The 15,895-nt window shown below is 28.5% G+C and overlaps 1 protein-coding gene across 1 annotated transcript in view; it reads left to right on the forward strand.

Moving 5' to 3' along the window:
* The first annotated feature begins 686 nt into the window (after positions 1 to 686).
* Positions 687 to 15,895, forward strand: part of LOC117175324 — a 32,324-nt gene continuing 17,115 nt past the window's right edge. Inside the window, exons 1-6 of the mRNA XM_033365033.1 lie at positions 687 to 769; positions 1,884 to 2,028; positions 7,277 to 7,459; positions 7,568 to 7,722; positions 8,168 to 8,331; positions 15,054 to 15,294. Coding sequence (XP_033220924.1) covers positions 718 to 769; positions 1,884 to 2,028; positions 7,277 to 7,459; positions 7,568 to 7,722; positions 8,168 to 8,331; positions 15,054 to 15,294 — 940 coding nt within the window. The 5' untranslated portion in view covers positions 687 to 717. The remainder of the gene's footprint in view (positions 770 to 1,883; positions 2,029 to 7,276; positions 7,460 to 7,567; positions 7,723 to 8,167; positions 8,332 to 15,053; positions 15,295 to 15,895) is intronic.

Genomic DNA, 15,895 nt, shown 5'->3' on the forward strand with positions numbered 1-15,895 from the left:
TCACCAGTTCTCTAGTTATTAAATATCCGATATATTGATGTAATTTTTTATGTTTTCTTAAACATACCGACTACAATTAAAGTAAAATAAAAATAAGAATTTTTATTTTCTCGGAAGAAATCCCAACCTCAAAATTAGTATTTTTCAGTAAGTGTTATAAAAAAATGTAGAGCCTTGATTAATTATAAACTTTCATAAAATGACTTAAAAAATAGTAAAACTAATCGTTTATAAAGTGATAGGTTAAAAAAAATTCATCTAGTCACGAAAACTCATTAGCTTCATGACAATAAAGTATGTTTATGATTATCTAATTACTTAGGGAGCAATTTGATGTCATATTTTCAGCCCTATCCATCCATCGATTCTAATCCAAACGTCAACACATTTCATGAGTCGTTTTCTAGCATTATACGATAATAACACTCTTCATTTGCTATTACGACCTCATTTAATTAATATAAAAATGTAGGTGTCCAGTTGAGTTCCAAAGTTCACTGAAAAAACATGTATGTAGCAGACTGCATTTTTAGTTCTGTAGACAAAGTGATATTTGAAAAAAAATAGTAAAAAACAAAGTTGGGAACAGAGATTAAAATGAAAAAATATATATTGTTGCTATTTTTCATGTTTTCCTTATCAGTAATGGCAGACCGGAGTATATTATTTAATCATACATTTGTGGAATCTTGGATTTCAAATAGAAACTTTGAAACGATGATAAAATTGTCTTTTCCTTATGCGCATTGCTGCAATATATTTGTAGAAGGTAAGTTTAATAAAAACATCCTTGCTAAATTCTGATTTTACAAAAATGTCTAATAGGGTGGTCTAAAAAATTTGTTTTTTTAAAGTAAAAACACTGTTCGATTTAAAAAAAAATGCCGGTCAAATTTTAAAAGAATTTTGTTATTCGTAACCAAAATTGAATAAAAAATTATTGGAACTAACATTTATTACTTCTATTAGAGTTATAAGAGAAAAATTTAAGATTTAATTCTTTTATTTTAGATGTCTTTACAGGCTATTAAATATTAAAGTTTTTGATAATAATTTGAGATTTCCATTCGGCATGCTTTTTTTAAGCATAATATTGCTATCAGCTTATATTTCTTATTTGCTGATAAACTAAAAAATTATTCAAATGTGAACGTTTTATAAAAGCAAACAATCAAACCATGAAATGGTAATTTTTTAAATATTTTGACTAAAAAATTTTAATTTTTAAACATAAAAAATGTTGATTTTAAAACATCATAAACTCAAATAAAATAGTTTTTTCGATTTCTCTTCTTTTTAAGAATTTTGGATATAAACCATGAAAATAGTTTTTATTTGATAAATTTTTAGATACAATTATAGCTATTTTGAAGAAAAACAACTTTTGCCCTTAAAAGAGCGCTTTTTCAAAATTTAAATAACGATGATCATTCTTGATTAATCAACAGCTATACTTAGAAAGTTGGAAGAAAGTTACTTTGTTTCTGTGAGAATTTAATTTTGAATATAAAACGGCCATGAGTTAAAAAGATTTGCATTGTAACAGAACACAACAATTGAGATTTTGCTTACCTCTCTGATTATCTGAAAATAAGATTTTCGGTAAGAGAGACCCAAGTTTGAAAAATATTGAAAGTATCCACTTTTTGTTTTATCAGGAAAAACCCTCCCTCCGCGAGAAAGCAAATTTCTTTGAAACCTATAAATATATATAAAAACATTCTTGAAGCAGCACTTACAAATAATTCTTTCGAGTTCTTCTAGGTACCAAACTTAATTTTTCGACCTACATTAAAAAAAAAAATCTAGAAGTGTGTTAACTTTTTCAAAACAAGCCTTTCTTTAAACATCCTACTGTCTAAATTAAAATTTATATATTTCAGGATCAACGCCAGGAATTGAACATTTATTCAATCGTTTTATTGAAATTTATCCATACGATTATCTTGTGAAACGATTAATATATGCTTGCGATGCATACTTCCTATTGGCCAGAGAAGAGGAGCACATTATTTTTGCATTGCAAAGGTCAAATAAGTTGATAACATACGTTAACATAATGTGATTTGAGTATGATGAGATAGTGAATTATGTTTTGACAGTTCTAATTGACCGATTTAACTTTTCGATATTTTAATTTACTTGTTATAAGATGCATTTCAAAATAAATACAACGTCATTTTTGAAAATTTTCATCCAATTTGAATTTTTTATAAAGAAAGTTAATAAAATTTGCAATACATCTTCATTATTTAATTTAAAAATTCGTACCTTTTTATTTAATAAATAAAATTTCAAATAAAAATTTGAATATTCTTGAAGAGTACCGTTTTTTATCAAATATTTATAGATTAATTTCAAAATGTCTAGAATCTATGAAATAACTGTCCAAAAATATCTCGAAATAGGACTGTAGAAGTTGAAAAATTCATGGAATTCCTTATAATTAAATCGCCTGTGCTTATGAGAAAAAAAACTGCAAAATAAAGCTATGAAGAAAAACCTTTTTCAAAGACGCCTTGACAAATAAATTGTTTATTAGGTTGTTGTGAAAAAACATTGTTTTAAAACACCGTGAAGAATAACACATCACAGTAAAATGCTACGAAAAAAAATATATTTCGGTAAATGCTGAGAAAAAACCTTATTCCTATATGCGGCGTGAAAAGAAACCTTACTCATGAAAAAACCGTGAAAAAAACCTTATTTTTGAAAAAGCCGTGAAAAAAGGCCGTATTCGTTAAAACTATTAATTGAACTGTTTTATTCCAAGAAAAAAAACTATAATAATCACTTTGCCTTAACAAAAGTATTATTGGTGGACTATACAAAAAACTATAAATAAATATCAAGTTAAAACAGTGTGTTTTACGCTGCCACACAGTGGTCAAAAATCGGAAAAAGGTGGCCAAAATTAGAAAATGTTCATAAAATGGGCCAAATTCGATTACTTACGGGTTTTTGAGGTCCCTGATTAGGAATCCGATTTCAAAAATTCCGAAAACAAAATGGCGAATCCAATATGGCGGACAAGTGTGCCTAAAACTTTCGATTCTTTTCAAAAGTGGTATAATGGGCTTTTCAAGGTTACTGATTACGAACCCGATATCAAAAAATCTAAAAACAAAATGGCAGATCCAATATGGTGGACTAGTATGCTAAATAAACGTGAGATTTTTTTCAACATTGGTATAACGGGGTTTTGAAGGTCGCTGATTGCGAATCTGAATTCAGAAATAATAAATATTCAAATTTAAGATGGTGGATTCAATATGCCTGTTTCAAAATTTTGCAAAAAAGATATACGAGCTTGAAAATCTACAACCGGGGTTTTTGGAGACGCCGCTTACGAATTTAAAGTTACTAAATTAAAATCAAAATTAGTCGATCAAATTTAGCTAACATTGATACGTAAATCTTCGAAATCGTAGATGAGATTTTAAATACTTTGATTTCAATCATGTGAGCATCTATATAATCTATATAATTTGTGGATCACGCTAAGTAAGAGTTAATTAAAGAAAAATTCATCAAAATTTCAACCACCCAAAAACCCCTGGGTATAGATTTTGAAGCTCATATATATATATATCTCTTTTTAAAAATTTTGAAACCGCCATTTTGAATCTGCTATCTTAAATTTGAATATTTCCAAATTCTGACTTCAAATTCGTAATCAGCGATCCCAAAAAACTCCGAGTAAAAAGTTTGAAGCTCATATATCTCTTTATTCAAAATGTTGAAATCGCCATCTTGATTCCGCCGCCTTGAATTGAAAATTTCAAAATTCTGACTTCAGATTCGTAATCAGCGACAAGTAGATATTTTCAAGCTGATATAACTCTTTTTTTCAATATTTTGAAATCGCCATCTTGAATCCGCCATCTTGAATTTAAAATGTTGAACTTCTGACTTTCGATTCATAATTAGCGACCCCAAAAGCCCCCAAGTAGATATTTTCAAGCTCATATAAATCTTTTTTTTCAACATTCTTAAAACGCCATCTTGAATCCGCCATCTTGAATTAAAAATGTTGAACATCTGACTTTCGATTCATAATTAGCGACCCCAAAATCCCCCAAGTAGAGATGTTCAAACTCATTTATCTCTTTTTTCGAAATTTTTAAATCGCCATCTTGCATCCGCCATCTTTAATTGAACATTTCAAAATGCGAACTTCAGATTCGTAATCAGCGACCCCAAAAACTACCATGTAGATATTTTGAAGCTCATATAACTCTTTTTTTCAACATTTTGAAATCACCATCTTGAATCCGCCATCTTGAATTGAACATTTTGAACTTCTGACTTCAGATTCATAATCAGCGACCCCAAAAACGACCAAGTAGAGATTTATCTCTTTTTTCTAAATTTTTAAAACGCCATCTTGCATCCGCCATCTTGAATTGAATTTTTCGAAATTCTGACACTGAACAGAAAAATACGTGCAACAAAGGGTTAATCTAAAAATACAAGCATTTAATGTTAAATTATATAACATATTTTATTATTAATAAAATAATAAACAATTTTAATTGTAACAATAGGAAAAAGTAATTATTTACTTGAAGAAATGATGTGAAAAATTTTGCCTCCCGAGCGTTTTCATAAGTATTCTTTGACGATGCCTTCTTAATAAGTTACTTATCACGGTAGTTTCATGAATAAGGTTATTTTAACGGTGTCTTCACAACAAATATATTTTTTCATGGCGTTTTCTCTAGTACACTGTTTCCTTACAGCGTTTCTTAAAAAGGGTTCTTTTTGCGGGACCCGTTCATTTTTCGGAACGGTAAAAATTAAGAAAGGTATAATTTCAGAATGGGTTATAATACATAATGGTAAAACTTAGGAATAGCAAAAAGTAGGAAAGAGCAATAAGTCGGAAATCCAAAACTCTGAAAGGTATTTCTTCGGAACCAAAGAAGCGGAATGGGTGAAAATTCAGAAGCGTTAAAATTAGGAGGGTGAAAAATTAGGAATAAGTAAATATACGGAGAGGAAAAATTCAGAAAGTAGAAAAATTCGGAATTGTTAATAAATATACCTATAACAGGTGTATAATTGTTTATTTATGGTAGGAAATAAATGTTTATCGCAGTGAATTTAAATATCATATCATAATAAATTTATGTTGTACGTTGAAAATTGTTTTTAAATTATATCATGATAAAAAAGAATGATTTTTTCGTGAAAAATTTAAAATGACGGATATCATAAATTTATTATGATATGCTATTCAAATTTACTGTGATAAATATTTGTATGTTACCATAAATAAAAAACTATATACCTGCTATATTTACTTATTCCTAATTGTTCACCCTCCTAATTTTAACGTTTCCGAATTTTTACCTATTCCGCTTCTTTGGTTTCCGAATAAATACTACTCAGAGTTTTGGATTTCTGATTTATTCGTTTTTCCGAATTTTTGGTATTCCTAAGTTTTACCATTATGTATTATAACCCATTCTGAAATTTTATCTTTCTTAAATTTGATCCGTTCCGAAAAATGAACGGGTCCCCTTTTTGCAGTGTTTACTAAAATATGTTTTTTTATTACGGGCATTCAATGATGTGGGGTTTTTTCACAGTATTTATCCAAGAACGATAAGAAGTGTTTTTTTCACAGCAATATAATTTACGGTTTTATTCTCCTAAGCACCAGCGAAATAAGACGATGAAAATAGTTTTGTGGGGTTTATCAGTATTTAGTGAATTAATTTAAGAAATAATTTGTTCTTACATGAACAAATTTGATCAATAATTAACCGCTTCAGTTATTTGTAATAATATAAATACTTATTCTTTTATGAAATCTGCCATAAAATACACTATGTCTGCACACAGTTTACTTATTTGATCACCCGGTAACAATTATTGATAATAGTTTTAAAAACTGAATTAACACAGGGCTACCATATTTGGCTATTTTTCTTTTTTACATACAGACTTCATTTTTTCAATGCAATCAACAATAAATAACTTATTCACAACCTTTTTTATAATTCTCGAACAACTAATAACATTGTTATTGTTATTAATAATATTTTTTATACATTTTGCTAGCCTTATGTATTTAATAACTAAATATATCAGTTTTTTGTTAGAATAGAATCTACTGCCAATTACCTTCACCTGAAAAAATAAAATAAATAAATTTCTTTGGGTAACGCGTTTTTTATTTTTTAATAGTCGCTGAGGCAGATTGTATCAAAGATTATTTTATTCATTTATTTTTTTAATATTTTGGATTGTAAATTATAGCGAGTAAATTGAGACTTTAAAAAGTTCGATCGGTCAATTAGAACCAATGATATGGGATCTAAAAAAAATCCCTGAAACTCAAAGCCCTATAATTCCACCATTTTTTCAAATTTTCGAAAAATATTAAATGGATTTGTTCACTTTGAAATATTCATATATCCTAAATTGGAGCCAAATACTATGCCACCATAAAAATTTCCGTGATCAGATGCCCTTCCTCTGATGAAAAAATACATAAAATAAGGAAAAGGTCTTTTTGGGTACGGCGTTTGAAACTTTTATTTTTGTAACACCATTTTTCAAAATTATGTTATTTGTTTGTTTTTACATATTTTGAATTTTGTCTTGCAGCAAGTGAATTGAGACTCCATAAAGTTAAATTGGTCAATTAGAACTAAGGATATAGTATTAAAAATAAATGTTTCCCGAAAATTATAAGTCCCATAAATTCATCCTTCATTCGTAATTTTGAAAACTATACGGTGGGATTTTTTACTCACTGTGAAACAATTATATATTCTGAATTCAAGCCAAATACCATGCCAACATACAAATTTCCATGATCAGATGACCTTCCTCTCATAAAAAAATAAATAAAATAAAAAACAAACTTTTTTTGTTATCGCATTTTTTCAAATTTTCTTTTAACCAAATTTTCAAAATAATTTTTTAAAATATATTTTGAATGTTATTTTATAGCAAGTAAATTTAGACCTCATAAAAGTTATCGGTATATGAAAATCAAGAATATGGTATTTAAAAGAAATGTTTCCCAAAAACTCAAAGTCCCATAAGTCCATCATTTTTTCGAATTTTTGAATAATATTGAGTGGCATTTTTTTTACTATGAAATATATCCGTAATTACTATATATACTATAACTATATCCGGAATTGGTGGCGAATATCATACCAAAATGAAAATTCCTGTGATCCAATGACGCAGACTCCACCAACTCGATCCTAAAATTTTTCGAAAAAATTAATGTCTTTTAAATTTAATTTTTAAGGGTACCGTCTCAAATATCGACAACTGAAATTCTCATTATCTTGGACAATAGTTTGTTAAACGATTCCAAGATTTTTAACGTTTCCCTGTATAAAAATTCCCATGCAAATTTGGTTTCCCATTCTGGTATCTGGTCTCTTTCTGAAAACTTTCTCGAACCTCGAAGATTCTATGAGATACAAAGGTACTATATTTTTTAGACTTTTATTACAATTTTTTAAAAATAATTTTTGAAATATTTGTCTAGTATTTAGTTATATTTTTTAATAATTTGTTTGAATGCTTTAATTAGGCACCATGAAATGGCACATAAAAAGGGAATCGTAAATTTGGAAGGACGACACTTACAGGCTGCATCATTTTTTAATCCTCCTCTTTGTTATTTAAATCGCACGATTAATCAAACGATAAATGGCATTGAGGCTGAAGTTTTCTTAGTTGATAATGGTAATTTGCATTGGAAATCAGTAATGCAAAATATAAAATACAAAATATAAAATGAGATTTCTATATGGTTCTAATTTGGAATTGCACAATTTTAAGCCTTTCAGACTAAACAATTTTAAGTTGGAAAACATTAAGTTTAAAATTTTCAATTTCGAATAATTAAAAATTTTTAATAAATCAATTTTTAATTTTTATTTTTGAACAAGTTTGATTTTCAAAGCATGGAGTTGAAGGCAAATTGGTTTCTTTATTTTTCATTCTTTAATTCGGTAAACTGCAGTTTCCCAGTACTTTTTCGAAATTATTCAATTATTTAGGTATTCAATTATTCTTTTTTAATAGAACCTTATTCATAATATTATTTGCACTTTTTAGAAAAAAGCGATTTTTTTATTTATTTCTTGTTTTTCACGAAAAATTGTAATAATTATTTTTCTGTGCTTAGATTTTGAGAAAGATGGAATAGAAATGAAAATCTTTATGCTCATTGCAAAAAGATTAAATTTTCGATGGACGATCAGAAAACCTGGAGGAAATTATAGATATGGAAGAAAAGTGAACGATACATCATGGGATGGTGGAATGATCGGGCAAATATTTAGAAAAGAGGTAAATATTTAGTAATATAAATGATAATTATATTATAATAATACAAATTCAGAGCACGCTTTTATTAAAAAATTGATCGAATTTTTTTAACTAAAAGTAAAAAAAATTCTCCTCTCATAAAAATGAAACTTTTGATAAAACTGTAATCTATACCTTTAGAAGAATAAAACATTCATGTTTATCAAATTGATCAATGTTCAGAATGTTTACACTTATATCTTAACTAATATGTATCATGATTAATTTATTCAAAATTTCTTGATTCAAGGTTATGGTGATTTCAATATAAATTTTAAACGTAGAGAATATTATTGAGACATTATATTAATTTTGTTATTTTTGTATTATTATCTACCTATATCCATTATATTTAAGAAATGGGACGTAAAAATAACAGGGTCTGCAAGTAGGTGCTAAATTTTTTTAAATTGCTAAAGATAGTTAATTATATAAGAAATTTGTATAGAGAAATACACATGTTGAACTCTTCATGAAAAGGCTTTTTATTTGATTCAGACAAAATTAGGCCTATATATTGCATACAAAATTGTCAAAATGCGCGTTGGCTTATAAAAATTGTTTTAATAATTAAAAAATGTGTGTAAACTGAAAAATGTGACAGCAAGCAACCTTTGGCAAGACATCTCTAGTTGATTCAGCAAAAAAAGCCTATACATGAAAAAGTGGTCAAAATTTGTATGTTTTACAAAAAAGTTATAAAGTGGTTTTATACTCAAGTTACAAAATGCCATATTGACAAAAAATTGATTTAACTTTCATTAAGATTCGTCCCAAGATTTAAAAAATATAAATATTAAAAAAAAACACTGCCCACAATCAACATTAGATTCAAAATGATTTCATTGGTAACGGCACTAAAAATTTTCTTTGTAACATTTCGAACCTCCCCCATATCACGCAATGTTGTATAAATATTTCTAGAATATTTATTTGAAACATTGGCAACATTACAAATAAATATTTCTGCAACGTTCAAGAAACATTCAAAAGTCCGACCCAGGCAATATTAAATTCAGGAATATTTCTGTAATATTTCAAAAGAATCGTGAAATTGCGCTCGCTTCATGTGTGTAAAAAGTTTCCGCAAAATCTTGTTCAAATATTGCGGCGCAATGTTGCTGAAACATTGGCTAAGATATTGGTAAAATATTTCCATAAAACGTTTTCAAAATATATTCTTAAATGTTTCTTTCTAAATCTATTTTTTAAAATTAATTATACACCTATCATTAACTTATAAGACCTTCTTTTAAATTAAGTAACAAAAAGCCACCTATTTATATCTTTATTTGCAATTTCATTTGCATATAATTTAAAAATAACAATATTTTTTGTTCGATGCAGAAAAAATTATTCGTCTGAACTTATGTACTTTTAGGTACTTTTACATAAGCCATATATTTTAAATTTTTGCACTCTTACTCTTGAATCCTATAAAATAATTACAAAAAGCCCGTGAAGTTGACACCCCAACTCTAAAATATCAGATTTTTTTGTATGGAATCGTTTGGTGGTCGTTCGGTGGTGTTTGGTGGTCAACTTTGAAGGTTTGGTGGTCAAAATTGAAAAAGTTATTGATTTTTCAAATTTGGGGTGCCAACTTCACGGTGACACAGCACATTTTAATATTTTCAAAAAATTCTTTTTGGTATCGTTTGGTGGTCGTTTCGTGGTGTTTGGTAGTCGACCGTGAACGTTTGGTGGTCAAAATAAAAAAAGTTATCGAGTTTTCAAAATTGGTGCGACAACTTCCGTTAGCACCCCACTTCAATTTTCTTTTTTAATTCCTTATGACATCGTTTGGTGGTCGTTTGTTGGTGTTTGGTAGTGATTTCTGAACGTTTGGTGGTCGAAATTACAGGATATATCGGATCTTTTAGAAAATATGTGGCCTGTGATGGGACTTTGCGCATGCTTATGCGCATGTATTATTGGTGCGAAATTTGAATTTGAAAATGCTCTTTTTCAATTTGAACGCTGTTTGGCAAGTATAATTGTACATAATTGTAGTTTTTAAGTTTTCCAACATTATAGGTTTTATTATTTTTGAAATCTGAACTCTCTTATCATTTTATATTTTAAGTTTTTCGACTTTTAATCACAAGGTAATCTTTGGAAATTGACTCAAAGTCCTGGTCCGGAAAATTCATTAAGGCAATGTACATCGAAATAAGTTCCTTTACTGTAAACTAAATCAAACAATACTTAAAAAGACAACTGTAACAGAACCATAATTCAGTATCAATTCAGTATCGCGCTCGGTCTTTGTATTTTTCCCACATTTGTTCACCTTTTGCAATACATTTTATTCTCAGCTACTTTCAAAAACGTATCATTTCAATCAATTTATATTATTAAAATTTATAATATGGATTGGCATTGCTTATTCTCAGCTACCTCCAAAAACGTATCATTTCAATCAATTTGTAATATTAAAATTCATAATATTCATTAGTATGAAACATAAGTATTTTTATTGCTTTGTTTTTATATATATTTTTTTAATCTTGTTTTTTGAAAATTGAAAGAAAATCTACTCATTCTGTCTCGAAATTGTTTATACAAATCTTGTAGATCGTTTTTGGGTGAATAAATTTGTTCTATTAATTTTTTTTAATACCTTGTTTCGTTTTCCAAAAAATCTTTTTTTTTATTTTTAATGTTATTTTTAATATTATTAATATTATTTTATTAATTATTTATTGATAATTAATATTAATTTTTAATGTGATTTAATTTTTCTACGTGTCCTATCAAAATATTATTCATTACACATTTTTAACTCTTTTTTGATGAACAACTTTTGTCAATCCATTTTTTTCATAGTTTGTGTCGTTTGTTCAAAAATGAAATCGTTTAATTTTTATTTTGGTTTTTACGTATAAAACAAAAACCACGCATCCTATCAAACAAGTATTCAAAACAAATATGTAGTTCTTTTTTGGTTGAACACCTTTTGTCTTATTATTTTTTTATGTGGCTTGTGTCGTCTGTGTCGTTTTGTGTCGTTTGTGTCGCTTGTGTCGTTCATGCTAAGTTCCTCTAAATTTTATAAAAGGTTATTAAAGAATAGTGACAAAAATTAAGATTGAAGAATTAGCTATGAACTGAAGTTCCTGGATGGTAAATAATAATAATCTTTTAAATTTGGTTTGTATTTTTTTGGGGGCATTCTGAAAATTTTGGCAATTATTCCAAATTCAGACAAATTCTCTTCATCTAAAAAACTCATAAAGTCTACTGTAAATTTTTATTTGAAGATTTCTTGAAGAATTCTACACTATCATGTGGAAATATGTACCTACAGCTAAAAGAGGAAAGTCACATTTTGAATAAACGAGTTGATAAGGCAAGAGAGAATTTTTCAGAAGTTTTCTTCTATGTAAAGTTTTTAGGACATGCAGTTTCAAAATTTCGTGTTCTTAATAAATATTTATCTGAAATCCGTTTTCTTTTCTGCGGTAATATAAATATTGGTTCTAAAAAGTTTGTGTAAATGTATTTCTGAAAAAGTTCATATATTATATATTCTGTTTAAGACTTAAAAATCTTTTTTGAGTGCTATAATCCATTGAAAAAATATATATTTCATTCTTGAAGGATAAAAACTTATTAGCTTCTTATTGCAAATATTTTCGCTGCAGAATAGAGAAATCCAGATAACTCTATATGAAATTACTATCAGAAATCGTTTAAACAATTCTTAATATTTTTTCAAATTGATACTGAATTATGGTTCTGTTACAGTTGTCTTTTTAAGTATTGTTTGATTTAGTTTACACTAAAGGAACTTATTTCAATGTACATTCCCTTAATGAATTTTCCGGACCAGGACTTTGAGTCAATTTCCAAAGATTACCTTGTGATTAAAAGTCGAAAAACTTAAAATATAAAATGATAAGAGAGTTCAGATTTCAAAAATAATAAAACCTATAATGTTGGAAAACTTAAAAACTACACCTATGTACAATTATACTTGCCAAACAGCGTTCAAATTGAAAAAGAGCATTTTCAAATTCAAATTTCGCACCAATCATACATGCGCATAAGCATGCGCAGAGTCCAATCACGGGCCACATATATTTTCTAAAAGATCCGATATATCCTGTAATTTCGACCACCAAACGTTCAGAAATCACTACCAAACACCAACAAACGACCACCAAATGATGTCATAAGGAATTAAAAAAGAAAATTGAAGTGGGGTGCTAACGGAAGTTGACGCACCAATTTTTAAAACTCGATAACTTTTTTTATTTTGACCACCAAACGTTCACAGTCGACTACCAAACACTACCAAACGACCACCAAACGATACCAAAAAGAATTTTTTGAAAATATTAAAATGTGCTGTGTCACCGTGAAGTTGGCACCCCAAATTTGAAAAATCAATAACTTTTTCAATTTTGACCAACAAACCTTCAAAGTTGACCACCGAACACCACCGAACGACCACCAAACGATTCCATACAAAAAAATCTGATATTTTAGAGTTGGGGTGCCAACTTCACGGGCTTTTTGTAATTATTTTATAGGCTTCAAGAGTAAGAGTGCAAAAATTTAAAATATATGGCTTATGTAAAAGTACCTAAAAGTACATAAGTTCAGACGAATAATTTCTTCTGCATCGAACAAAAAATATTGTTATTTTTAAATTATATGCAAATGGAATTGCAAATAAAGATATAAATAGGTGGCATTTGAATGTTTTTGGAACATTGCTGAAATATTCGTTTGAAATATTTCCAATGTTTCAATTAAATATACTAGAAATATTTCTGAAACATTGCGTGTATAACTTTTTTAACTTTAGAATGAAAAAAAGCGGTTTAAAATTTGTTGGGTGAAAAATATGACAAAGTTTTGTTCGTTAAAATATGATATTTGTAAGAATGACGGAAAATGAATTATGTTCATTTGTACCTGAAGTTGAAAAAATTCCATTTTTTTATTTTCTAATACTCTTTTTAATAAACTAAGCAAAGAGCTACACATTTTTAAGTTTTAAATAAAATGCTTTTTCTATTTTTTACGGATCCGTGAACCATTTTTACACAACATACTTAAATAATCCATAAAAAATAGATTTTTTTTTTTAAATTTCTTTTTTATAAAGTTTATGTAACCGAATAAACTTAGACCGAAAAAAACAACATTTTTCTTCGAAAAATCTTTTTAAAAAAAGACGAAAAATGCAATTTTGTTAATTTATCTCTGAATTTGCGAAAGAAATTTGTAATTAAATGTTTTTCTATTGCCCTTTTTATTAAACTTAAGAAACGCGTACATTTTTTTAAGTTGCAAGCGAAATTGTGGTTGTATTTTTTACGGATCCTGTATAAACGGATTTTTACAGTTCTTGTATCAGAATGGTATCAGAAGTAATTTTTATTTAAACCAGGCATATATCTTTTGTTGATCTAAAAAAATTAATTCTTTGGCTGTATTTTCTTGATTGAAATACATATTTCTTACAATCAAGAAAATGATTTCCTTAATTCAAAAGGTCTAGATTCATTGAAATGTGATTCGTCGTTCAAAGAAATATGTATATGATTCAAAGAGGTTGGCAATCAATCTTGATTAATCTTTGAACTGATTCGGGACACATTTGAATCAATAATTTCTGAATACTTGAATCAAGAATTGAGGTTTATTTAAATTAAAGAAATAATAATTTAATCCAAAATAATATTAATTAAATTACTGTATATATTTTTTTGTCACAAAGGGTTCATGCATTTATAGAAATGGAGCATTTATTTAGATGAACAAGGTATTGTGTTTACATAAATTCTTATTTCTTCGGTGGAAGAAAATATTTCATTTAATTGCTATAATTAAATTATTAATAACAAATAAACATTTATTCCAACAAAGTAATCTTTTTTTTAATAAAAAATTTCGATCGACCCAAGTTCAATTCCTGCTAGGGGTGGATGTTTCATCAAATTTTTCTACCACAGGTTCATCAAGATTTTAAATGATGTGATTTGTTTAAATGAAATATTTATATTAATAACAATGGTAATTATAATTTAGGCTAAAAGAATCCAGTTGCTTATTTAGGAAAATATGTACTACAATTGAAGTACTAACTACTTTATTGCATTCGCGCATGGTCTAAGCCAAAGAAATGTTTCTTTGAATCAGAGATATATTCTCATGCCTCAAGTATTCAGAAACTTGATGTGGGGAAATGGTTTTTTGAACCTATAAAATATTTGCTTGACCGCAAAATATATTTCTTTCCTTTAATTCATATTTCCCCAACTCAAAGAAATATTCATTCCAATTCAGGGCACTTTCATTTGGAACAATGAGTCATTCATTTGGTGTGAAATGTATATTTTTTGTCTTCAATTAAGATTTCTTTGATTCAAAGAAATATTTCGCTTCGGCCAACAGGTCGTATTTATTTTCCTTAAATAAATGTTTCTTCGAAAATAAACAGGACTTTCACTTACTTCAACCAAGTGAAATTCACTTGGTACCAGGAATCCTTTTTTCAGTGCACTTAAAAATATGTACTTGTTTCTTTAGTTTATTAAAAAGAGCATCAACAAACAAATAACAAAACAATAACATTTTTTTTGCAACTTTTTGCCGAACACAAACTTGCAGATCCTGATATTTCTGATGTTACTGGCCCAAATTTTTTATGAAATATGTTTTCAAATTAATCATTTTCGGCTTGCCAGATCGACATTGCCTTTAGTGGAATATGGTTAAAGCATGATCATTACTTATTTGCAAATTTGTCTGAGCCCTGGTATGAACTGTCGATTAATTTCTTGGTGCCTCGTCCAAAACCGTTCACCAGTTTTTGGGCAATAATCAGGCCATTTCCAGCGGAAGTATGGTTCATGATTATATTAATGTTAACAATACAAACTATTCATACCATAATTAGAGCACATATTAATCCAAAAGTACCTCAACGTAAGTAGATTACAAATATTACATTAATAAATATATAACAGTATTTTCATACCTAGGGCAATTCTGTAACACGGTTCTGTTCCATGTTAAGTTTCCACCGAGTATAGAAGTTTGTAGTGGTGCCGTCTATTGATAGTAACACCAACTACGTTTCTATGGTGAGTTTATAGTGACGCATGGACATAGAAAACAAGGGACTAGGCATGCCATTGCGGGGGTGATGCAATGAGGGGGGAGGGTCCGCCACCTTTTTGATGTCCCGCGAAAAACACGGCAGCGTCCACATGTTTATATTTTCATGCACAGTTTGTCGGCAAAAATGCTCGTGCACATAATCAAATGGGACATCGTAAGATGGCGGCTCTCCCCACTTATGAAATTCTCCCCCCTCCAGTGGATTCAACCCCGCTCGCCAAGTTAGGATGGCATGCCTAGTCCCGTGTTTCCTATGTCCATGATAGCCACGCTACTGCAATTTTATCATGGAAACTTAGTTTGTATTTCTACTAATAGATGGCGCAACTGCAAACTTCCACCCGCAGGATTTCACCGGGAGCGGGTGCTAATCTAAAAAACTGCACCCGCTTCCAGCGAAATTGAG

This window comes from Belonocnema kinseyi, chromosome 6, assembly GCF_010883055.1.
Source record: "Belonocnema kinseyi isolate 2016_QV_RU_SX_M_011 chromosome 6, B_treatae_v1, whole genome shotgun sequence".
Lineage (NCBI taxonomy): Eukaryota > Metazoa > Arthropoda > Insecta > Hymenoptera > Cynipidae > Belonocnema > Belonocnema kinseyi.